We start from the raw sequence: 26,016 nt of genomic DNA on the forward strand, positions 1-26,016 counted from the left end.
AGCAGCTCTAGAAGACTAAACGTGGAACTGAGTCACACCAGGGGATATCGGGGCAGGGTGCTCATTCACTTGGTTAGTGGCGTAGATTTCAAGAAGAGCCTTTAAAGGAGGAGAGCAAAGTTGAGGCTATTATGGAAGACCGGGTGCGAGATAACTTATAAACACAGCTACTGATTCATGGAGTAATTCAGATCAGAAGACCGAAGAGGCCAGCTCTAGGGGAGGTGCAGATATTTGAGGCTTGTTGGGTTCGAGGAGGTTATGGGATGGGAAAGGGCGAGGACCTGAGGGGATTTGAAATTAAGGTGAAAATTTTAAGAGTGGTGATTTCTTTACTAGAAACCAGCCAGCATGCATGGTTACACTGTTTGAGCAGATGTTTTGATAAGCTCAGGTTTACAGAGAGGAGAAAGTTGAAGGTCATCCAGGAGTTCGTTGTAATTGCAAAGCCGAGAGATGCAAAGGCAAGGATGAGGGTTTCGGTGGTAGGTGAGCTGGGGATACATTCAATTGTCATGGTCCATGTAGGTACCAATGATGTAGCTAGAAAGAGAGGAAACAGGCTCTGAGGGAGAATGAGCAGCTAGGTACAAATTGTGAACAGGACCACAAAGGTGGTAATCTCTGAGTTACAAGCAAATTGGCACAGGGTCAACAAGATTAAAGCGGCTCAAAGATTGTGGGAGAAATGAGATCTGAATAAAACTTATAAAATATAGAATATAGGAATATATAGGAATTTCTTCAACTACAGGGCAGTGAATCTGTGGAATTCGTTGCCACAGAGGGCTGTGGAGGTTAAGTCATTAAGTGTATTTAAGACAGAGATAGAGGTAGGTTCCTGATTTATAAAGGGATCTAGGATAATAGGGAGAAGGCAGGAGAATAGGGTTGAGAAACAGTATCAACTATGAATAACACTGCAGACTTAGAATCATAGAATCCCTACAGTATGGAAACAGGCCATTCAGCCGAACAAGTCCACACCCACTCTGCAAAGAGCATCCCACCCAGACCCATTCCCTGATCCCTATATTTCACATGTCTGATCCACCTAAACTAAACATCCCTGGGCACTATGGCCAACTTGATAAATCAACAGAGAGAGGGAGAGAGAGAAAGAGAGAATGAGAATGTCGGGTAATGTTTTGAGAGTGGAACTTGGTGCTTTTGCGATGCTGCAAATATGTGGTCAAAGTAAAACCAGTTGTGCAATTGCAGGCAGCATTTCTTCACCCCTGGGGCATTGTGAATGTGGGACTTCTGCCCCCAGCAGAGGTGTTGAGGGTAGCAGTTGATTGAAAAATCTCAAAACCAAAGAAGACAAATGTTTTGCAGGTTACTGAACTAAAGCAAGTGGACGGAGTTAAGATGCAGACCACAAAGTAATTGAATGGCTGAACTAGTTCGAAGGACTGGTTTTGGCCGTCTCCTGTTTCCCTGTAGGGAAGTGACTCAGAATTGTTAAGAAGCAATTTAGCATTCATACACTTGAATGTGTTCAATGGCATTTCGCTGGAGATGCAGCTTTGAATTCACACTGGGTACATCTGTAGGATTATCCTATACAGAGATACTTCTCTGCATTGCCAGATTATTCAGAGTGTATCAAGCTTGCAGGAAGAATTGGCTGGTCTGATTGCAGACCTGCTGGCCAGCCAGTCAACATGCAAATGAGGAACAAACTGGTGATTTAATGTTCTGCAACAGACATTGGCATTTAAATGTGGATCCTTTGGGCGGAATGAATGACCTTTTTGTGTGAGTGCAGTCTGCTTAGCTGAGCCCTGAAGAGGTCTCTGACTGATGCTCAGACTTGTTACTGTATGAATGTCGGCTTATTATCCATACAGCAGAATTAAAGTGGCAATCCAAATAATTCAAAAAATGTAACTGCAGTTGACACTCATTCAATCAATCTGTTCCTTGCAGGCAAAAGATCTTCACTTTCACAGACATGACATGCCTCTTGTGTTGGCCGAAGATAACTGTGTAGAGCTGGATGAATGTTTGAACATTAAGCCTTCGTGCTTACTTCTTTCTTCTTTAGCCATGAGACTAATGCTCCGTCTACTGACCCCTTCTCCCACCTCCAACTCAAACCTTCCTCCTGGACACCACCCCAAGGCCTCCTACCCTCACTTGACCTCTTCATTTCCAACTGCTGTCAAGACATCAACCTCTCCACCCCTCTCACCCACTCCAACCTCTCCCCTGCAGAACGCGCAGCCCTTTGCTCCAATCCCAAACTCACCAGCAAACCTGCGGACAAGGGAGGCTCAGTTGTAGTATGGCGCACTGACCTTTACATCGCTGAGGCCAGATGCCAACTCTCCGATAGCACCTCCTGCCGCCACCACCACCCCCCCCAGCCAATCATGACCCCATCCCCGAGCACCAAACCATCATCTCCCAAACCATCCACAACTTCACCACCTCAGGTGACCTCCCACCCACAGCCTCCAACCTCATTGTTCCCCAACCCTGCACTGCCCGCTTCCCAAAATCCACAAACCTGCATGCCCTGGCCAACCCATTGTCTCCGCCTCCTCCTACTCCACCGAACTCATCTCCACCTATCTGGACTCCATTTTCTCCCCCTTGGTCCAGGAACTCCCTAGCTACATCCGTGACACCATCCGCACCCTCCACTCCTCCAGAACTTCCAATTTCCCCAGTCCGCAACACCTCATTTTTACTATGGACATCCAGACCCTATACACCTGCATTCCCTATGCAGATGGCCTTAAGGCCCTCCACTTCTTCCTGTCCCACAGGCCCAACTAGTCCCCCTTCACCGACACACTCATCCGCTTAGCCGAACTCGTCCTCACCCTCAACAACTTCTCTTTTGATTCCTCCCACTTCCTACAGGCAAAGGGGGTGCCATGGGTACCTGCATGGTCCCAAGCTCTGCCTGCCTCTTTGTAGGTTACGTGGGACAATCCCTCTTCTGTACTTACACTGACCCTAAACACCAACTCTTCTTCCGTTGCATTGATGACTGTATTGGCACTGCCTCATGTTCCCACGAGGAGCTTGAACAGTTCATCCACTTCAACACCTTCCACCCCAACCTTCAGTTCACCTGGACTATCTCTAACACCTCCCTCACATTCCTGGTCCGCTCTGTCTCCATCTCAGGCAAACACCAAGAAATCAATATTCATTTCAAGCTCACTGACTCCCACAGCTACCTAGAATACACTGCCTCCCACCCACCTACCAGCAAAAATGTCACCGCTATTCCCAATTCCTTCGCCTCCGCCGCATCTGCTCCCAGGATGAGGCATTCCACTCCCATACATCTCAGATGTCCTCATTTTTCAAGGACTGCAACTGCTCCCCTCACCCCACCCATAGTAGTTGAGAACGCCCTCAACCGTGTCTCCTGCATTTCCCACAACTCATCCCCCACACACCCTCCCCGCAATAACAAACAAAACAGAATCCCACTCATCCTCACATACCACCCCACCAACCTCCGCATCCAACACATCATGCTCTGACACTTCCGCCATCTGAAATCCGACCCCACCACCAAAGACATTTTTCCCTCCCCACTCTTGTCTGCTTTCCGGAGGGACCACTCTCTCCGTGACTCCCTTGTCCACTCCAGACTCCCCTCCAGTCCCATCACGCCCGGCACTTTTCCCCTGCAACGACAGGAAGTGCTACACCTGCCCCCATACCTCCTCCCTCTCCCCTATCCCAGACCCCAAGATGACTTTCCACATCAAGCAGATATTCACCTGCATATCCGCCAATGTGGTATACTGCATCCACTGTATCCGTTGTGGCCTCCTCTACATTTGGGAAACCAAGCGGAGGCTTGGGGACCGCTTTGCAGAACACCTCCACTTAGTTCGCAATAAACAACTGCACCTCCCAGTCGCAAACCATTTCAACTTCGCCTCCCGTTCCTCAGACGACATGTCCATCCTGGGCCTCCTGCAGTGCCACAACGATGCCACCCGAAGGTTGCAGGAACAGCAACTCATATTCCGCTTGGGAACCCTGCAGCCCAATGGTATCAATGTGGACTTCACAAGCTTCAAAATCTCCCCTTCCCCCACTGCATCCCAAAACCAGCCCAGCTCGTCCTCTCCCCCCACGGCATCCCAAAACCAGCCCAGCTTGTCCCTGCCTCCCGAACCTGTTCTTCCTCTCACCTATCCCTTCATCCCACCTCAAGCCGCACCCCCATTTCCTTCCTGCTAACCCCATCCCGCCCCTTGACCTGTATGTCCTCCCCGAACTGACTATCGCCTCCCTACCTCCCCACTTACATTGGCTCCATCCCTGCCTCTTTATCTTGTCTGTCTCCTCTCTACCTATCTTCTCCTGTTATCCATCTTCGATCTGCCTCCCCCCTCTCTCCCTGTTTATTTCAGTACCCCTCCCCGTCCCCCTTTTTCATGAAGGCTCCTGGCCCAAAACGTCCGCCTTTGTGCTCCTAAGATGCTGCTTGGCCTGCTGTGTTTATCCAGCTCTACACTTCGTCATCTCGGATTCTTCAGCATCTGCAGTTCCCATTATCTCTTGTGTTGGCCTGTTGATTTGGGTCTCAAAAGTCTAGCTCCCAGCATTTGTACAATTTAATCCTTAACCTTGTGAGAGAATCTGTTTTACCTGAGTCTTCCCCTTGGCTACGACTGCAGTCAATTTAGCTTCAAAGATTCCAGAGACTGGATTAACGGGCTAATAAATATCTGAAAAACAGCACGATCAAAATTAACAGACATGTTATAGCAGGTTTTGGAAAATGGTATGATTAAATACTAGCAATAGAAAGAGCTTCTTTTCTAAAACAGCTATAAAGTTTGCAGGATCTCCCAAACTATATTAGACAATTTCTCTTAAAGTGTAGTCATTCCACGGATTTAACAGCATAAGTAGCTGGCCATTCAGCCCAGTTGCTCTCTGCCGGTGTTTATAGTCTGCACAAACCACTTCCTATTGTATCCTAAGATAATAAAATGTGAGGCTGGATGAACACAGCAGGCCAAGCAGCATCTCAGGAGCACAAAAGCTGACGTTTCGGGCCTAGACCCTTCATCAGAGAGGTGATGAAGGGTCTAGGCTCTCTGATGAAGGGTCTAGGCCCGAAACGTCAGCTTTTGTGCTCCTGAGATGCTGCTTGGCCTGCTGTGTTCATCCAGCCTCACATTTTATTATCTTGGAATTCTCCAGCATCTGCAGTTCCCATTATCTCTCTCCTATTGTATCCTCATTTCTATCTGAGATTCTTCGTACTACTTTCTCTCTCGTGTTTATCCTGATTCTCCCTAAATGTATCTATGCTGTTTGATTCAAAAGCTTCCTGTGGTCATTTCACAGTCAACTCCCTGTTAGTATGTCAGCAAATTGCAAATTTTTATAAACGGAAAGGCCTCACAGACAAATTTCTAGCTCTGTTGAACTCCAAGTGGAACAAGAACAACTTTGGTTTTTATGTAGTTCCTTTTTGTGTGGTGAAATATATTGAGGGATTTTGAAGGAAAGTTGACCAGTAGGACTTGTCTCTGAGCCACTTCAGGCACTTGGACAGATGACTAAATGTTTATTCAAAGTGGTAAGGTTTTAAGAGGTGTCTTAAAAGAGACGAAAGAAGAACAAGTGTTTGAGGGAAAATGCTGGAATTTAAGGGCTCAGTACCTGAAGGAGCAGTTATCTGTGGAGGAGTTGTTGAAAATCAGGGGTATTCAAGAGGTCAGAACAGAACGAGCACAGAAATTGTGCAGTATGGAGCTGGAGGAAGTTCCCCCCATCTCTGCAAAATAAGGCCAAGTTGGGATTTGGAAACTAGGTTGAGAAGTTGTTTTAGAATAACAGCCATCTATTTTGGTGAGGAATATGGCCTTTGTTGGCCTCAGGTTTTTCTGTAAGAAACTAACATTATCAAATAAATTCCACTCCCCTAATTATTCCTCTTCAAAATTGAGAATCTAGACATTTCAAAGGTTGGCTCACCGCATCGTACAACCACTTTCAAGTATACCTACGTTGTTTTATTCATGGGGTGCTCCGAAAGAAGATCTGCAATGAAACTCTGTTCACCCAGGCACACAGTTTCACAGTTCACATGCATAACAATGAGCAGAATTGTTTCTCCCAAAATGCGTATCCTGCTTAACAGGTCATTCTGTAAAGAGAGCTGATGATGGCTGTGCAAACCAGTTGGCCCTAAAAAGTTCAACGTGAAAGCTGTGAAACTGCTCCATCTGCAGATCCTGTGGAAAGGCTAGACAGTGTCATTGGTATTTAGTCAATTCTACAGTCAGTAGTTAATCCTGCACCCAGTATGAGTAAGCCCTGTAGACTAATAGTGCAGGAAGGATTGCTGACAGCAAATCTAAGCAAAGTTGACCTTAACACAACCAAATGCCAACTACTGGCATCCCATACAACTAGTCACGTTTGTGCCCCAGATAGAATTTTAAACGAGAAGTAAAGAACTGTGGTAGCTGGAAATCTGAAACAAGATCAGAAAATGCTGGAGAAACTCAGCAGGTCTAGCACCATCTATGAAGACAGAAGCAGTTAATGTTTTGGATCCAGTGACCCTTTTTCAGCACTTCCGAAGGAGTTTTGTTGGACTTGCATCTCAGGCCTGTGTTCCAGAGGGAGCCCTATAATGCGATCTATTCTCGGGACGTTGAACTGATGCCGATCTGCTCGCTGCTGCAGCTCACGTGGCTTTAAAAATCTCTGGGCACTATTTTTGAGAGAGAGCAGAGAATAGTTAGAGTCTGCTGACCAAAATTCTTCCTTTGGCCAGCATCACCAAAAATGAATCGTCTCTAAAGCAAAGAAATTTTGATGGCAATGGAGTGAGGGACCAATTGACTAACTCTTTAGAAGAACTCGGAAGTTGTTGAGAGGAACTGGACAGTTCTCTCCTTTTGGCATTTATGGGGTCGTGCTGTGTACAAAATGGCTGTCAGATTTAACAATGTTGTAGGCAGTGACCTTCAGAGCAGAGAAAGTAAGAACTGCAGACACTGGAGTCAGACAGGAACACAGCAGACCAGACAGCATCAGAGGAGCAGGAAAGCTGACGTTTGTGCTCCTGAGATGCTGCCTGGCCTGCTGTGTTCAGCCAGCTCCACACTTTGTTATCTCCGATCCTTCGGTATCTGCAGTTCCCATTGTCACTGATCACAGTTTCAGGTCAGGACCCTTCTTCAGTGCAAATGGGTTTACGTGATCATTTGATCTGTTTGCAGACTCCCAGTCGAAATTTTAAAAAGCAGCTGGAAGTGCTTTATCGTCCTGTCCCCCTTTTGCTTTACCCACAGAGCATTAGGCAGCCTTACCTCCTTTTTATTCTGGGACTTCAAAAGCCTTTTGGTGTCTGTTAGTAGTTCGTGACTGTTAGAAGTGCATTTACTATAGCATTTGACTGCTTTACGTGACTTGCCTCAACTGTTCATTCAAATTGGACTTGGAACTTGAGCTGTTTTGCATAAGAAATACCAGGAAATGAAGCATGTGTTGTTTCTGACAGCAAGAGGCCTCTCGCAAACAAAGTGAATAAGCAGGATGTTTTCTGTACTTAGTTTGGCTGCTGTTTTTGTGTTTACCATTTGAAGTTCTGATGCCAACAGAGCCCAACATGCCCCGCCTCTGATCATGTGTTCAAGCCTCGACTTCAGCATGAGATCTCGGCTGATCCTCCAGTACAGTGATGGAGTGCTGCACCATTGGCAGTGCTGTTTCTTAAACGAGATGTTAAATCAAGATAACAAAGAGTGAAGCTGGATGGACACAGCAGGCCAAGCAGCATCTGAGGAGCACAAAAGCTGACGTTTCAGGCCTAGACCCTTCATCAGAACCAAGTCCTGTTCTGTCCTCTCGCGTGGGATTTTGAATGCACTGTGGACTTGGTAAAATTAAAAGGCCATTCATTTTGCAAAGCTTTATTCTTACAGACGTGCAACTGTGTAAATTATTCAAGAGTATTGATTGCTTGCACAGAAATTACTTATCTTAGTCCGTGTAAAAGTATGTGCAAATATCAAGATATTTTTAAGGGCAGGGAAGGGAGTCTCCAAGAATGAATGACAGTTTTTCTCTCACAGTTGCAAACAATCTACAACAAAAATAAGATCATGAAGAAAAATAATGCTTTCAGATTTGAACCTAACTAATCCAGCTTTCTCCAGAAATATTGGGAAACGTGGCCTCTGAGAATTAAGTTCAATTAGAGGTCAGAACAAAAAGTGCTGGGGAAATTCAAGAGAGTTGCAATGGCTCAAAGATTGGTGTGGGGGAAACTGGTTTGAATTAATTGGATATTGGAACCAGTGTTGGGGAAGGAGGGGGCTGTTCCAAAAGGATGGGCTTCACCTGACACCAGCTGGGGCCAGAGTTCTGGCGCATCACATAACTAGGACTCTGCATAGAGCTTTAGACCAAATAGTGGGCGGGGTGGATTCCGTTGCAGTGAAAATTTATGGAAAAGGTTTCGGGGGGAGGAGGTGTCAGGAGAGTCACATAGCACAGAAAAGAACCTTTCAGTCCAACTCGTCCATGCCGACCAGCTAGTCCCATTTGCCTGCGTTTGACCCATATCACTATAAACCTTTCTCATTCATGTACCCATCCAAATGCCTTTTAAATGTTGTAACTGTACCTGACTCTACCATTTCCTCTGGCAGTTCATCCCACATTAGAACCACATCTTCTGCATGAAGAAGTTGCCCATCAGGTCCCTTTTTAAATCTTCCCCACTCACCTTAAACTTATGCCCTCTAGTTTTGAACTCCCCTACTGTTTGCTATTTGTTTTATCTATGCTCCTCATGATTTTATAAACCTTTATAAGGTCACCCCTCAATCTCCTACACTGTAAGGAAAAATGTTCCAGCCCAACAGGACTGGATGAGATACATCCAAGGATGACGAGGGAAGAAAGGATGGAAATTTGGAAGGCACTGAGATTAGCTTACTCATTTTCCTCTGATTTAATGGAGGCCTGGGCACTAGAAAGTAAAAGATAGCAAGCAATCAAGAGAATTGAAATAGCAAGGTAAAACATTAAAAGATTTAAAAATCCAAATCAAGTCAAATTGATTGTGATAAATTTGGGAATCCAATGCCTAAAGCAGACAGGTTCACCACATGTCGGGCCTTTCTCAAATAACTGAGCAGCCAGCTTCAAGTGGTAGAATTATCGAAGGGTTCTTAAAGTTTCCAGCGCGAGTAATTGGGCAGAGAGTGTGGACAGAGTCAGCAATCTAACTTCAGGGACAGCAGCTAAGGAGACAGTTATGAGAATGGGAGGGGCAGCCAGTGCTGGACTGAGGTTGTTGTACTTCAAGGCACACAGTATATGAAACAATTTGTGGGTATTACAGAGTTGTGGCTGCAAGAGAATCAGGGCTGGGAGCTAAATATCCAAGGCTATTTAGTGAACAGTTTAAATATCCACAGCAGAGGGGTAGAGTTGTCTTGTTCGTGCGAAATGAAATTAAATCAATAACCAGAAGTGATATAGAGTCAAGAGGTGTTGAATTCATGTGTGTAGAGTTGAGGAAATGCAAAAGATACAAGACCCTGATGGGGTTTGTGTCCAGGCCTCCTAAAGGAATCAGAATGAGGGGAAGTAAGTAAGCACTAGATAGAAAATGTGTGTAGAAATGGCACTAATACAATAATTATGGAGGGCTTCAATATGTAAGAAACGTAATTCTTACAATATCTACGAGATGGTTATTTGGAGCAGCTTGTGGCAGATCCCACTAGGGAATGGGCAATTCTGGATTTGATGATGTGTAATGAGGCAGAAATGGTTAGGGAGTTGAACATGAAGGAACCTCTAGGAGACTGGCAAGAATATGATAGAATTCACCCTGCAGCTTGAGACTGACAAGCTGAAATCAGGCGTGTCAGTATTACAGTTGAGTAAAGGGAGCTACAAAGATACGAAGGACGAGCTGGCCAGAGTTGGTGGAACGGGAGCCGAGTAGCAGTGGCAGCAGTTTCTGGGGATAATTCAGGAAGCAGAATAGAAATCCTTCCAGAGGAAGAAGCAGCATGCTAAGGGGTGGATGTGTTGGTCACAGCTGACGAGGGAAGTTGTGGACAAAATGAAAGCAAAAGATAAAGCATACAATGTGGTGAAGCCAGAAGGTTGGGAAACCTTAAAAATCCAGCAGATGATAACGGGGGAGGGGGGAAGGATAAAGATGAAATATGAGTAAGCGAATTAGTATAAAAGAAGATTGCAAGAGATTGTTTAGACATCTAAAAGGAAAGATAGAAGCAAGAGTGGACATTGGACGGCTACAAAATGAAGCTAGAAATGTGGAAATGTGGATAAAGAAATGGTGGAGGAACTGAATAGGTGGTTTGTATCAGTCTTCACCATGGAAGATACCAGTAGCATACCAGAATGTTAGGAGAGTCAGGGGTCAGAGGTAAGTGTTATGGCCATTACTAAGGAGAAGGTACTGAGGAAGCTGAAGGCCTAAAGGTGGATAAATCACCAAGGTTAGATGGGCTATAGCCCAAGGTTCTGAAGGAGATCATTGAGACTGTGAAGGCATTAATTTCTGAAAGATCACCACTACTGGAGTCACAGAGAGTCCCAGAGGACTGCAAAATAGCTAATGTAAGAAGGGAGGGAGGCAGAAGACAGGAAACCAAAGGCCAGTTAGCGTTTCCTTGATTGTTGGTAAGATTTTAAAGTCCACTGTTAAGGATGAGATTGCAGAGTACTTGGAAGTGCATTGTAAAATAGGGCTGAGTCAGTATCACTTCATCAAGGGGAGGTCATGCCTGATAAATCTGTTAGAATTCTTCATGGAGATAATGAGCAAATTAGACAAAGGAGAGCCAGTGGATGTGATCTATTAGGATTTCCCGAAGGCCCTTGACAAGATAGCTCCATAGGAGCCTGCTAAACGAGATAAGAGACCACTGTGTTAGAGGCAAAGTACTGGTGTAGATAGAGGATTGGCCTACTGGCAGAAGACAGAGAGTAAGAATAATGAAGTCTTTTTCAGAATGGTAACCAGTGACCAGAGAAGTTTTTGTAAGTGTTTGTTTTAGGACCACAACTGTATGTGATGTATGCTAATGTTTGGGATGAAGGAACTGAGAACATTGTTGATAACTTTGTAGATGATGCAAAGATAACTGGAGGGACAGGTAGTGTTGAGGAAGCAGGGAGGCTGCAGAAGGACTTGTATAGGCTAGGAAAGCGGTCAAGAAGTGGTCGATGGAATACAGTGTGGGAAAGTGTGACCTTATGCACTGTGATAGTAAGAATAGAGGCATAGACTATTTTCTAAATGGGGAAAGGCTTTGAAAATCTGGAACACAAAGGGACTTGGGAATCCTAATTCAGAATTCCTTTAAAGTTAATGTGCAGGTTTGATTGGCAGTTAGAAAGGTAAATGCAGTCAGAGGTACTGGGAACTGCAGATGCTGGACAATCCGAGATAACAAAATGTGGAGCTGGATGAACACAGCAGGCCAAGCAGCATCTTAGGAGCACAAAAGCTGACGTTTTGGGTGACATTCATTTCAAGAAGGTGAGAATACAAGAGCAGGATATCCTGTTGAGACTAAGTCCCTGGTCAGACTGCACTTGGAATATTGTGAACAGTTTTGAGCCCTATATCTATGGAAAAATGTAATATAACCATAGAAGGTTTATACAAAAAAATCCCAGTGATAAAGGGCCTGTCATTTGAGGAGTGGTTGAAGGCTCTGGGTGTGTACTTGAGGGGGTGGGGCGGATTCTTATCAAAACTTACAGAATACTAATAGGCCTGGATAGAGTGGATGTAGGGAGTTTAGGGCTCAGCCTCAGTGAAGGGATGACTGTTTGGAACTGAGGAGAGGGTGAATATCGTCAACCGGACCGTGGTGAATCTGTGGAACGCATTGCTGTAGAGGGCTATGGAGACCCAGTCATTTTGTGTGTGTGTGTGTGTGTGTGTGTGTGTGTGTGTGTGTGTGTGAGTGAGTGAGAGAGGGGTTCTTAACTGGTAAAGGGGTTCAAGGGGAGAAAGCAGGACAATTACATTGCAAAACATATCAGCCAACATTGAATGGCAGAGCAGACTTGCTGGACTGAATGACCTAATTCTGCTTCAATTTCTTTTCTTCTTGTCTTATGGTCTTCTATTGTGAGAGAAACAGACCTAAATGTTTGGAATCCAAGATAGCTAATTGTCAGATTGGACTCAAAACCACCAGACATTTCAGAACTCCTGTGCTTTCTGTTATTATTTCTGGTTTCCAGCATTCATGTTTTTTTTATTAGAGATAATGGGAACTGCAGATGCTGGAGAATTCCAAGATAATAAAATGTGAGGCTGGATGAACACAGCAGGCCAAGCTCCTGAGATGCTGCTTGGCCTGCTGTATTCATCCAGCCTCACATTTTATTATGTTTTTTTTATTTCCAGGTTGAATGAGACTTGACTGATCTTGTGCTCCTAAGATGCTGCTTGGCCTGCTGTGTTCATCCAGCTCCACATTTTGTTATCTCTTGACTGATCATGTTGGGTTCGGAGGGAATCGTGACATTGGGAATGTCTAGGATAGGCATTTCTCAACCACATCACAGCCACCATCTTGGATGTCGTTTGGGGCCTTTCATGCCTAAAATACCATTTTTTTTTTCCTTCCTTCTCACCAAAAAAAAAAGCAGGAAGCAAATACTGCGGTCTCAGTTTAACCAGGGATGTACAATAACAACATTTAAAAGGCACTTGGACAGGTATGTGAATAGGAAAGGTTAAGAGGCATATGGGCCAAATGGGACAAGATTTATATGGAAATCTGGTTGGCATGGATGATTTGGACTGAAGAGTCTATTTCTGTTCCATCTATCTCTACGACTCTAATTGAAGATGTAAGAAATTTCTGAATAATATTGGTTGACCATGTAGGAGTGTGGGTGGGAGCAGTGGGAGAAGATTGGAGGTTTAAAAATGTGACCTATGATCTGTTCTGCCAGAGTTGGTGAACACTGGTCAGTAATAAGTCAGCATGTTACTGACTTATTGACTTTAGTTTGAGTGGGAAATTAGACACATGGGAGCTGGTATGTTGACCATAGAACTTTTTTTACTTTTGGAGACTAGCTTCATTTAAATGTGGTTCAAATGTTGCACTGAAGAAGTGGAAACTATGTGTGTGTAATATGGCGTTAGGGCAATGCTGTCTCACTGTTTACTCCACCACTACACTTCAGATGTGTTAATGAGGCATTGTTTCCGGTTCTGTATGTCATGGTTCCTACATTACACACTGACCAGCCCTTCAAGAGCTTCACTGGTTGCAAGGTCTTTGTTTCCCCTTTAGGTGTTAGCTGTTGTAAAGTTGTCTCTGTGCAATGACTGAGTCAGTGGCCTTTTGGGGGGGGGGAAAAATAGAGTGATGCAGTATGGTATCCATTAGGTAGAGAAATATGTTACTCATTATAGCTTGTTGGCTAAGGACTGAATTCCAGTGAGAGCAGAGTGACCATAAATATTTCATTGCTTTTGTCTAAATAGCTCTTGCTGTGATACTATTGTGTGTGTTCGGATATTGAGATTTGTTTTCAAGACCACTCTGCCGCAGGGACTTAATTAAGGAGAGTAACTACAACTGTTTCCCTTGAAGTGTGATATGGTAGGATTGCACCATTGTGTTGTCTTGTGCTGTGTCTCAACTGTAGAATGTACACCTGAGCAGAAGTTTGTCAAACTCTCTTGTCATGATGAAAACTTAAAAGGCAAAAAGTCTTCATTTGGATTAGTCTTCAGAAGAATCCATTCTCCCAAACACTGCCTTCCCACTCCGTATAGAGTGACCCAACACTGTTACCTGACTGGGTGATTGTCACCTTGTGATTACCCAGACTAATCTCAAATACAATTAAATGAAAGTGTTTAAAGGAAAACGTAAACACTTTTTTTCTCTGCCTTCTTTGTGATTTTTTTTGTTTCAACGATCGTCAGAATAATCTAATAAGTCTGCAAAGGATTAAACTCACCCTGGAAATTTATCTGAATGTAGGCCTCAACTTGGAAAGATTACCAAGTCATCGTCATCTAAGGAATGCAAACACTTTTTCAACAAAAAGACACTGAAGTAAGATGCCAAAATTCTCCACCTCATTTTCAAATCTATTGGTCTTGCTGTTCTCTATCTCTGGAGCTTCCTACAATCATTTGAGTTATCCAAACTTTTCCAATTCTGGTCATTTGGACATTTAACTATGTTTGAATTGCTTGACTGTTGAAGGATGTGCCTTCAGCTGCAAAGGCCTTAGGCTTGAGGATTCCCTTCATGAGCCTGTCTACCATATGTTAGTTAAGAACCTCTTTCAAAATTTGTGCTTATTTTGCACAGCATGGTGTCACATCTCATTTGGGAACTCCACCATGAAATGTCTTGTATAGCTCCATTAATGGTCCCATGTTGGCCATATAGATAGAAGCCGGATAAGGTAATAGATTTATGTGGAGGAAGAATGAACAGTGCAAACTATAAATAGAAGTTGTTGCAGAGATAGCAGGAACTGCTGATGCTGGAGAATCTGAGATAACGCGGTATGAAGCTGGATGAACACAGCAGGCCAAGCAGCATCAGGGGAGAAGAAAAGCTTGATGCTTCAGGTCAGGACCCTTCTTCAGAACCTTTTTCTGAAGAAGGGCCCTGACTCGAAACGTCAAGCTTTCCTGCTCCTCTAATGCTGCTTGTCTTGCTGTGTTCATCCAGCTTCATACGGTGTTATCTATAAATAGAAGTTGTTGTATTCGTTTTGTTTACCCTCTACACCACCTCAAGTTAATTTATAATTAAACCGAAATTCACTGGAGATCAGTTCTTGCTGTATTGTCTCCTCTGGGGCAGGATATGGGTCCTATGATGTTTTTTCTTTTAGTATTACATTGAAGAATTTTGAACTTTTACATACCAAACATAAAAGGCTGAAGCTTTGGTTTCGAATCTATCACAGTGGAATTTATTTTTTGTTTTGAAATATATTCTTTCAGTACCAGCAAAGTTTTTGTTTAAAAGCCATCTGTGTGAAATCAGTTTGGATAATGTCTGAGTTTCCATTGTTGGATGTGTTCGGCAGATTGAATATTCAAAGGTTTAACTAATTGCCCTAGAGGCTTACAAACATTGAAGTCTCACCGGGATCTTGCGTGATACAGCCCACTAGCCTGGGGTTTCTGATGCTGCAAAAGACAACCTGGCTCAGACAGCTGAAAAAATTGTAACCTTTCCTTACATGGAAATGGTTTCCCCTCTAGTTCATATTAGTCTGTTAATGGAGGTGGGTATGACCCGGAAAGAAATCTAAAAGTTCTCAGTTGCTACTTTTAATATTACACTGAATTTGCAGAACAGAAACCTGACGCTTGGGCTTTCTGCCATTTTAATAAATAATTAAGCTCTGTTGCTGGCTGCTGGAGTGATTGAAAAAAGACAATGTGCAAGAGGCCAGAACTGGAGAAACTCTGGAATCTTGGAGGCTTGAGGGAAATTCCGGATCTTGGGCATGATGAGATCATGCAGGGATTTGAAACCACAACTGAGAATTTTAGGATCTCATGGGAAAGTGACAGACTATAGAAGTACACCAGCTTGAACAGATCATTTATTATCACTGACATAAAGGGGCCTGTAAGATACTATACTGGTCCTTTGAAACAACTACAAGCTACTCAATACCAAATTTCAGATTACATAATTTTATACAGAGCATATCTCATGGGAATAGGCCATTCAGCCCACCTATGTGATTGTAATATTCTTCCTCATCTTCACATCAGAAGCATAATCTTCTCCCTCCTAAATAAAAGCAAAATACTGTGGATGCTGGAAATCTGAAACAAACACAGTAAGCACTGGAGAAACTCAGTAGATCTGGCAGCATCAGTGGAGAGGAAACAGTTCAATCTTTAGTGTCTGATATGAACTGTTCTTCTCTTTCAAATGCTCGTTTGGCTTCCGTTTGAATGCATCTGCACTATTCAGCTTTAACTGTTGGTCATCTCTGTTAGAATATTCATTGGGCACAATGAATCAACTATGATTCTTTGTGCCGAGCTCTGGGTTAAGTCTCCAGTGCATTTGATTCTGTGTCAACATGACTTGATGAATTGAAGGGCTTTCTCCCCATTTTCTTCCACAATTTTTCTCTCTCGTTTTCTGCTGCGTATCCTCCTCCGGGTAAAGATGGTGTTTGGTTCTAGTTTGAAATCATCAGCTTAAAATGGACCAATCTAAGCAGCATTTTCTGCCTCTGTCAGTCCAAGCAGGCTGCTTTTATTCTAGATTGTGTCAAGCTTCTTGATTTATTTCTTGCGGCTGCATTCATCCAGGCAAGTGGGGAGTATCCCGTCAAACTCCTGACTTGTGCCTTGTGGGCAGGCTTTGGAAAGTCAGATGTGAGTTACTTCACCACAGGATTCCTGTCCTCTGGTCTGATCTTGTAGCTATTGAAATGGACTTAACAGTTAAATGCTGTTTCTGGTTAATGGTCACCCTCAGGAAGACATTAGTTAGGGATCCAGTGATGATAATGCCATTGAACATCAAAGGACAATGGTGAAGTTTTGTTTTATTGAAGTTGGTCATTACGTGGCATTTGTTTCTTGTAGAGCCAAAAGAACTGTGGATGCTGTCAGTCAGGCACAAAAATAGGAATTGCTCAAAAAGCTCAGCAGGTCTGGCAGCATCTATGGAGAGAAATTAGAATTTAACGTTTCGGGTTGATTGATCCTTCAATTAGGCAATTAGGAAAATGTTGGTTTATGTGGAGAAGATAGGGTGGGGAAGGGGGTAAGGAATAAATGATATGTAAGGATAGAACCCATAGAGAGGAGAGAAGAACAGTTGGACAGACAAAGGAGTGGATTATGATTCTACGAGGTGGATGAATAGCTTTAAAGGGGATTGATAGCAGCTAACAATAGCAGACTATGTGACAACAAGAAACAACCCAAAACAATAACTCTGATTTCTCTTCACCGCTGCCAGTCCTGCTGAGCTTTTCCAGTAATTTCTGTTTTTATTTCTGACTTACAGGTCCACAGTTCTTTCAGTTTTTATTATGTGATAACACAACCTGGTTGTGGGGGTTGGGCTAGGGATATGGGAGAGCTCAAGCCTTAAAGTTATTGAATTCAATAGTGAGTCCGGAAGACTGAAGGGTCCCTAGGTGGAAAATGAGTGGTTGTTCTTCCAGCTTTACTGGAGTTTTCACTTGTGTTTTGTGCATGTTACTTGCCATTAATCAGTCCAAAACTAGAAGTGCACTGAGGAGTTACAGATAGCGCTGAACGTTGTGTAATCATCAGTAAATATCTTCACCTCTGACCTTTTAGTGATAGGTCATAGACGAAGTTGTGAAGCACCCTGCTCTATGAAGCTTCTACAGAGATGCCCTGGGGCTGAGATAATTGATGTCCAAAAACAGCAACCATTTTCCTTTGTGCCAGATATGACTCTGCCCAGCGGTAATATTGCCCTCTGATTCCAGATTTGTGAGGGGCCCCTTGATGCCATGTTTGGTTAAATGGTGTCTTGACATCAAGGCCAGTCACTCTCAACTCATCCCTGGATTTCAGCTGAATTGTAGGTGGTTGACCAATGCCGCAATGGATTCAGGGGTCAAGTGGCCCTGGATTAGTCCAAGCTGAGTGTCAATGAGCAAGTTATCCCTTTGCAAGTGTCACCTAATAGCACTGTAGATGATCTCTTCCATCATGGTACTGTCGATTTTTTGAGAATTTGCTAGGTGGATTTGTGCAGAGGGCAAGTTTCCACATTGTTGAGTGTACAGTATTGTAACTGTTCCATTACAGCTCTGCTAAGGCCATGGTTATTCCTGGAGTGCAAGCCTTCAGGACTATTGCTGTAATTTTTTTGGGTGCTGTAGCCTTTGAAGTGTCTAGTCTCTTCAACTGTTTCTTGATATCACCTGGAACATATAAAATTGGTGTGTCTGTGATGCTCATTACCTCAGGAGCCAGCCGAGATGAGTTATCCATTTGCCACTTCCGAGTGAAGACACTGTTCTAGATAATGTGGCAGTCAACGTGACACAGCAAGCTGCTGTAGTCAGGAAACTAAGTAAGCCATGTGATCTTTTACATACACCTGAACAGAAAGGTGGAGCCACTGTTTTGAAAGAACACAAGAACCAGGAGTAGGAGTAGGCCATTCAGCCCCTCAAGCCTGCTCTGCCATTAAATACAATCATGACTGATCTCATCTTGGCCTCAACTTCACTTTCATGCCTGGTCTCCATCACTAACACATTACCAATTAATATGTTTGTCTCTTCAAATTTATTCAGTGTTCAACCCTTCACTGCACTTTGGGGGTTAGTGATTTCCACAGATTCACAATCTTTTGTGGGAAGTTGTTATTTAATTCATTCACGTAACGTGGGCACTGTCGGCTAGGCCAGCATTTATCGTCCATCCCTAAATGCCCAGAGTCAATCACATTGCTGTGGGTCACATATAGGCCAGACCAGGTACTGATGGTATTTTCCCTCCCCAAGGGCATGGGTTTTTTTTAGACTCCTGAGAACCTTAATTTCAGTTTTTTAAAAAATTATTGAATTCAATATTCCACCATCTGCCATGGTAGGATTTGAACCAGGTTGCCAGAATATTACCTAGGCTTCTGGATTAACAGTCCAGTGATAATACTACTAGGCCATCGCCTCTACAGAGTAATTCCTCCTCATCTCTGTTTTAAATTTTCCACTCCTTGGCCTAAAGCTATGACTTGTCATTCTAGATTGCCCCACAAGAGAAAACTTGCTCTCTACTTCTACTTTGTCAATCCCTTTTGGCATCCTATATACCTCCATTAGATCTATTTTGATTCTTCTAAACTCTCTAGCAAGTACAGGCCTAAACGGCTCAATCTCCACTCATCAAACAAGCCTTTCATCTCTGGAATTAATCTCGTGAAAGACAGAACCTCTGACCATGCTGCAGTCCCTCAACACAGCCTGTTGGTCTAGATTTTCTATTCAAATCACAGGACTGGAACTTGAACCAACATTCTTTTGATTCTGAGTCAAGTGCATTATTGTAACGCAGCACATACAGAAGGAATATCAGAAGCATTATTGTAAGGGGAGGGTTGCTAAGTAAATGGAAGGTGTACATGATGGTGTGGGCAGCTATCGTCATTGTTGCTGCTTTGCCTTCAGATTATTTTAAACCATCGCGGAGGCGTATGCTGCAACTCAATTGCTTTGTGATGTTTCCTCCACAGGCAGTGCTGTACTATAAATAAAGTCTTAAAGTTGGCAATGTAACTGGAACCTCAGCAACCTGTGCTTTTTACTGGCTGTCTTCAGCCTAACATGAGAATGTGCTGAGACACTGACAGCCTTGAAGCCAAAAGTATATTTTGTGTTGTATATAAGACCGTCCAATTCATTTGGTGAAGACAACTGATTGATATCAATAACACCTTTTGGATTACATGGTGATTTAACATTTCTGAAATTTGCTATGGTGCTCCATGGGAGACCTACCAAATAAAACTTGACACTGAGGCGAGGCAGGAGATATAAAGACAGGTGACTAAACACTTGGCCAAAGAGCCTCTTAAAGGAGGCGAGAGATGTGATCTCAGAGTTGAAGAATGGATTGTGGAAAACAGCGCCATCAATGATGGAATAATTCACGTGTGGTATTTATTGCATTCAATTGAGTGTTAACCCTTTTCACATTCTTCCAGCCAGGCCAGAGGGTCCATGCACACTGTGTATGTGTGTGTATGTGTGTGTGTCTGTGTCTGTGTGTGTGTGAGAAAATGCATTCACATCCCATTTCAGAAGGCACTGCCAGACATGGACTTCAAAGTTCCCTGCAATGGCAGGAAAAATGAGAGGGGCTGTAGACTGGGTACACAACAGAATATGCTGGGGCCATTTCAGAGAGCAATGAAGAACATTGCTGTGAGTCTGGAGTCACATTTACAACACTAATGGAGCTAGTAAGATCTCTATCACTATTTGTTCTCCCTCTCTCTTTTGACATTTGTCTTCCATCAGGTCCAGAGGCTTTTGGGCAACCTCTTCCTCCTCTAGATTTTGTATCTACAAAAGTAATAAATCACTTACTGCTTTTTAAATAGAGTAGTGTTTAAGGGATAAAGATTCCAGCGATAGAGATTCTTCTTGAATGATGGCACAGAGGGAGCAGGAATGAAACCAGTGAAACAGAATATTGGGTGCTGATTGACACCCACTTTCCTCCTCTCTGCGCACACCCCTTCCGCCTCTCCGCAGACTAATTTCTGTTCTTTTTTTCCCAAAAAGAAATTGAATTTCTGTGCAGAATATTTATCTGAATGCAAAAACTTTTAACAACAACAAAATCAGTATGTGTGTTAGTTTTTCTTGTGAATGAATCTGGTTACTATGTCAGTATTGCAGAGTTAAACACTGTTCCATCCAGCATGACGTTCTTGTTCTACGCTTGATCCTGGCATGTGCCTGTTAAGTGGGTTCTTTTCTGTTTTCACTTCTTAACAACTCTGCAATGTACTGTCAAAACTGAATTACAGTAAGTGGAGAGGAGAACATGTGCTTAAAAAGAAGAGTTGTTCTCGAGAGAGAATGCACATTTGGCATAAGCAATAGGTCATTTCCGTCCGAGTTCTGAATTGTTTAGATGTTGTGTTAATTTTTTCCATAGCTTGATTCAGTTAAGGAGCAAATTTCCAGCCTATGCTGAGTTTGGTTGCTGCCTCCTCGTTATAGACATGATCACATGACCTCTATTTTCTTCTTCCTTTTTGGCATGGCCACAAGTTGCTATCCATTCCCAATTTTCCTTGAAATTATTGCATGTGCTGCTAGCCATGTCTTCTCAGTCACTAGGTTCTTTAGGAGCATAAATGGTTTATTGTGTGAGAGATTAGTCACCTTCTAGTCTAGTGAGAAGAATATTCTAGAGTAAACATAATGTAGTTTATTGAATTTCTGTAACTACCTTCCAAGAAACTAGGATCACTCAAAACCTTGTAGTCAAAGTGCGGTTTATTTTATTTGTGAGCCAGAACTCATTTTCCACAACAAATTGCCCTGGAGATGGCAGTGATGAGCTGCTGCCTTGAACCATTGGGATGCAGGAGCACCCATAATGTTGCTCGGGAGGGATTACTGGGTGTTGATCCAGCAACAGTGAAAGAATGACACGTATGTTTCTAGATCAGGATGGTGAGTGGTTTGGAAGGGAATTTGCAATTGTTGTTCACATGAATCTGCTACCCTTGTCCTTCTGAATGAAAAAGAGGTCTGGGGTTTGGAAAGTGCTGTCTAAGGGGCCTAGGTGTGTTACTGCATCTTGTCAATGAACAGTGCAGTAACATATACCGTTGGTGGTGTGGGCAGTGAATTTTGAAGGTGGGGGACCAGTGACAGTTGCATTCTGGTCAGACTGCCAAAAGTTACCTCAGCAATCTGTCTCCTACATCCACAGGGATGTCCATAAGGGAGGGAGGGGTAGATGGGGACAAGGCTGGAGAGAGAGGTCATAGGTTCCTCTCAACATTTAAGGCTGTTGTTTCCAATGGGGAAAGAGCTGAATGCCTTGTTTTGTGGTTGATAATACTGTCTAGCCACCCTGATGGCAACCTAGTTTTCATTAAGGGATTGGCAATCTAACACCCTTTTTTTTCTCTCTCCTTTCTCTGCTCCATCAGGTGCAATACAAAGAAGATTTCGAAAAGAACAAAGGGAAAGGATTCAGCGCTGTGGCTAATACTCCTGAACTTGAGCGGATCAAGAAGAATCAAGAACTGGTCAGCAATGTAGGTATCCTTCAGGAACCTTGAAATATGGGTTGTTTGACAGTGTTTGTTCGAAAGAGATTTGTATATCCTTGACACAACTATCTCAAGTAATCAGTGCAGAAACAGTCCATTCATTTCAACCAATCCATACTGAAGTTTATGCACCACTCATGGGAGGAATAGGCCATTCAGCCCCTCAAGCCTGCTGCACCATTCAATTATATCATAGTTGATGTATGGCCGAACTCCGTGTACCTGCCTTTGCCCAGATCTCTCTTTAATTTTTTGTTTAAAGAATTAAATATTTTGAGTCACAGTAATAAAGCACAGAAACAGATACTTTGTTCCAAAGTGTCCATGCCAGACATAATCCCAAATTAAACTATTCCCACTTGCCTGCTCCTGGCCCATGTCCCTCCAAACCTTTCCTATTCATGTACTTGTGCAAATGTCTCTTAAATGTTTTAATTGTACCCGTGTCCACCACTTCCTCAGGATGTTCGTTTCACACGAGAACCACCCTCTGTGTAAAAGAAAAAAAGCCTCTTTTTCTGCTCTCCTTAAAAATGTGTTCCATAGTCTAGAAATCCCCATCATAGGAAAAAGACAACTATCGTTAATTCGTAATCTAAGATAAAGATAGAGTTATCAACTGACTGTGCATCTGCTGTCATTTGTGGAAGACAGCTCCAAACATCTCCCACCCTTTGTGTGTAGAAGCACTTTGTTACATGCTTCTTAAATGGTCTGGCCCTAATTCTCAGACTGTGTCTCTCCCCCCCCTCCCCCAGGTTCTAGAATCCCCAACCAGTGGAAATAGTTTATTTTTATCCTGTTTTTTTTCTGTTAATACTTTGAAGACCCTCAATAAAGTCATGCCTTAGATTTCTAAATTCTAGAGAAAGCAGGCCTAATTTGTCTAATCTCTCCTCATGACGACATCCCTGAAGCCCACATATCATTCTTGTAAACCTACATTGTACTCCCTCCAAGACCAAAATATCCTTCCCAAGGTGTGAAGCCCAGATTTGTTCATAGTACTCTAAGTGGAGCCTAACCAGGGCTTTGTTAACTGCAGCACAACTTCTGCATTTTTGTACTCCAGTCCTTTAGAGACCAATGCCGGCATTCCATCTGTTTTTGTGGCTATTTTCTGCAAATCTTTGTGACAATTTGAACATCAGCACGTTCGAACCCCCAAGTCTGTTTGGACATCCATACTATTTAACTTCAAACCATCTAGAAAGTACCCTGATGCATCCTTCTTGCGTACTTTTGTGTGATTCTTACTTGTTCATCTTCCTGTCTTTCCTCGCGTAACTCAGTCAGTATAACTCTCCTTTTCCTTCTCTCTTGAGCTTACCTATCCTCTCCTTATACACATTATCAATATTCGGAACACAAACAATGACTCTCACTATCACCGGGGAATGATGTCTCTTCGGAATGATCTATTTGATTTCTAGGTGACTGCTAGCTATGTTCTTCCTCTCGTGAAATATCCTCTCTTTGTCCTGTCTATCAAAATCTTTCTTAATGCTAAAGATGTGTATTAGGTTCCCCTTCAGCTTCCTTGTTTGAAAGAGACCCATATGGGTATAAACACAGAGATAATAGGAATTGCAGATGCTGGAGAATCTGAGATAACAAAGTGTGGGGCTGGATAAACACAGCAGGCCAAGCAGCATCTTAGGAGCAGAAGAGTCTAGCCCCGAAACATCGCTTTTCTGTTCCTAAGATGCCGCTTGGCCTGCTGTGTTTATCCAGCTCTACACTTTGTTATCTCTGGGTATAAACTCAGTTCATTTTTGCATTTGACTTTGTGTCTCTAATTCTTTGTTATGACCTGGTGACATGAAGCGAAAACAAAGTCTCAACTCCTATGGCAGAGACCAAGACTGAGGCACTGTCGGGAATGTGATGTATGGGTAGCGCACGTAAAGCATTGTGGTGATGATGATAACTGAAACCTTGTTCTGTGGGATTCCAACAGCAGAATTTCCCCCTCTACCTTCCACTAGCCCCACGATGACTTCTCAAAATTCTGTTGTTTTATCAAGGGCCCTGCTTGAAGAGCTTGGTCTTGTAGGTGCAGGCTGAAGAAGACTGGATTTTGTGCAAAAAAAAAGCAATTAACTGAAGTTAATGTTGACGTAATCTTCCGGGCTCATATGTTTTAGCTTATTTTATTTCGTACATTTTGGAAGGAAGTCAGGGTCCATGTATCTGTGGAAAAATTCTCAAACCTTTGAACCCCCTAACCTTTTCCTCCACACACCCATAACCCTGCAACTTTTGTTTGAAAGCAGCTATTGACTCTGCTTGTGACCTTCTCAGGCACAGTGTTCCAGATCATGGCCAATCCTGAGTTTGGAAACAAAATTCTTATCTTCACTCTTTGAAAGACCCAGTTCTGAAATGTTATTACTTACAGACTTGCTGTTTTTCTTGGCATGAGCAGAAATGTTGTTTCCACAAATGCAATCTGAAATGGATGAGCTCTGACGAAGACCTGCTTTGCAATTTTCCGGTCACCCAGGGCGATATTGCTCACCTGATGCTTGTCCTTCTAATGCACCCAGCCCTGAGGTTAGAATGTCTGACAAAACTAGGTGAAAGGCTAAGGCTCCCAGCCCTGCACTAGCGATGAATTCCAAGGTTGAAATGAGAGAGAGCGCAGCAAATCCAGAAGCAGCAATTAGATTCGGAGAAAATCTGTGATAGGGAGGGAGTGGCTGAGGTATGCAAAACATTCAGTAGTTCTGCAGTCTTGGAATATAATGATTGAGTTGGGTTGCAAATAGGGTGTGTGTGTGTCTGTTTCTGTATGTAGGGAAAATTCAGAGAAGAAATGATAATTGATTTGAATGGAAAGAAATGAGAATGAGGGGGTGGGGAGGGAAAAGTTACCCATGTCCTAATAAACATGCAAAATCCATTTGCAGAAAATCTAATCTTTCTGCAGGTAGGAGGAGCGATTTGGAGGCCATTGTTATCTTGTGCTTTTTATTAATGGTTTAGCTGGGGCATAATGCTTGGAATTTGGCTTAACTCCAGGATAATACTGTTTCTTAGTTAGGGATGTGCCTCTGCCTGAAATCTGTCAGTCATTTAAACAAATAATAGTTACTGAACATTTTTTGGCAATGGAAATTGTTAAAGGACAGTGTGTTGCTGCATCTCTTCCAATAATTCTAAGTGTGCAAAAGCACGGCAAGACAATGCATCCACTTTATGCCTGTGATTATGCAGTCATGTTGAGGTTTATTTCACTATAGAAAATGTAGAGACAGTCACAGCAGAGCACACCATAGTACCTGCCTGCTGCCAGGAGTAGATCAGCACATTCCGAGCCAAAGACAAAGATCTAAACTGGACCTTCCTGTCTTTTCTAAAGTTTGGAGAGCAGAAAGACTCCACGGTGTATTGATCAATGGTCTAATTAATCGTTAGTCTGTTCACTGATTTATGTTCATGGTGCTTGATTCCTTAAGTGTGGTGAAACCTCTGAGGGTTCAGGCAAATGGAAGCTTGCAGGGAGCCAGAGTTCTGGACATCTGTGGATACATTTTGTAATTGAAGAGTCATTTTAGCACGGTGTAAATAAACCTTTGGAACTAGTGTCATTTTGGCCTTGCTGTCAAGTATATCAGACATGAAAAAATATACAGGAACAATTCATTGAATGCATAACATCTGGAAAAATTAAGTAAGTATATAATGGTGATGGGGTGAAGATGAGGTGTGTGCCCTACATTTCCAGAAATTTTCTCAGCTCCCTAATTTGTACTATTCACAAATATCAGAAAGCATCAGAAATGGCTGAATACACGTAGTTTGCGTCCTCCAAATTTAGATTTGGTCTATTCCGGAATACGTCGAAGTAACACCACCGTTCAGTCTACTACTTCGAATGAATCAAAATATTTGTTCCTTCTACCCATCCCCATCCCGACCACCCTCTAATAAAAGGATTGAAGAATGTGGGAATGTTGAAAGCTTTCAGCAAAGAAAGATATAGAGCTAGGCGCGGTGACTAATAATCCAGAAAACTTTAAATGTCAACAGCTACTTAAAGAGCATCCAGAATAGGAGAATATAGAAGTGCGAACAGCAGTACCCCTTGGCACTTAGTTGAGCTTATTCCTTGATTCAATAAGATCTGCTGATCCCTCATGTAAATCCCTCTTCGTTTGATTTTTCATGAGAATGTGAAGATCTG

At 43.0% G+C, this 26,016-nt stretch overlaps 2 protein-coding genes across 2 annotated transcripts in view; one reads left to right on the forward strand and one right to left on the reverse strand.

Moving 5' to 3' along the window:
• The window catches only part of lasp1 (LIM and SH3 protein 1), a 170,723-nt gene that overhangs the window by 112,064 nt on the left and 32,643 nt on the right, over positions 1 to 26,016 (forward strand). Inside the window, exon 4 of the mRNA XM_048560575.2 lies at positions 21,705 to 21,812. Coding sequence (XP_048416532.1) covers positions 21,705 to 21,812 — 108 coding nt within the window. The remainder of the gene's footprint in view (positions 1 to 21,704; positions 21,813 to 26,016) is intronic.
• The window catches only part of LOC125466320 (plexin domain-containing protein 1-like), a 432,462-nt gene continuing 411,078 nt past the window's right edge, over positions 4,633 to 26,016 (reverse strand). Inside the window, exon 15 of the mRNA XM_059638864.1 lies at positions 4,633 to 4,712. Coding sequence (XP_059494847.1) covers positions 4,662 to 4,712 — 51 coding nt within the window. The 3' untranslated portion in view covers positions 4,633 to 4,661. The remainder of the gene's footprint in view (positions 4,713 to 26,016) is intronic.

This window comes from Stegostoma tigrinum, chromosome 31, assembly GCF_030684315.1.
Source record: "Stegostoma tigrinum isolate sSteTig4 chromosome 31, sSteTig4.hap1, whole genome shotgun sequence".
NCBI lineage: Eukaryota > Metazoa > Chordata > Chondrichthyes > Orectolobiformes > Stegostomatidae > Stegostoma > Stegostoma tigrinum.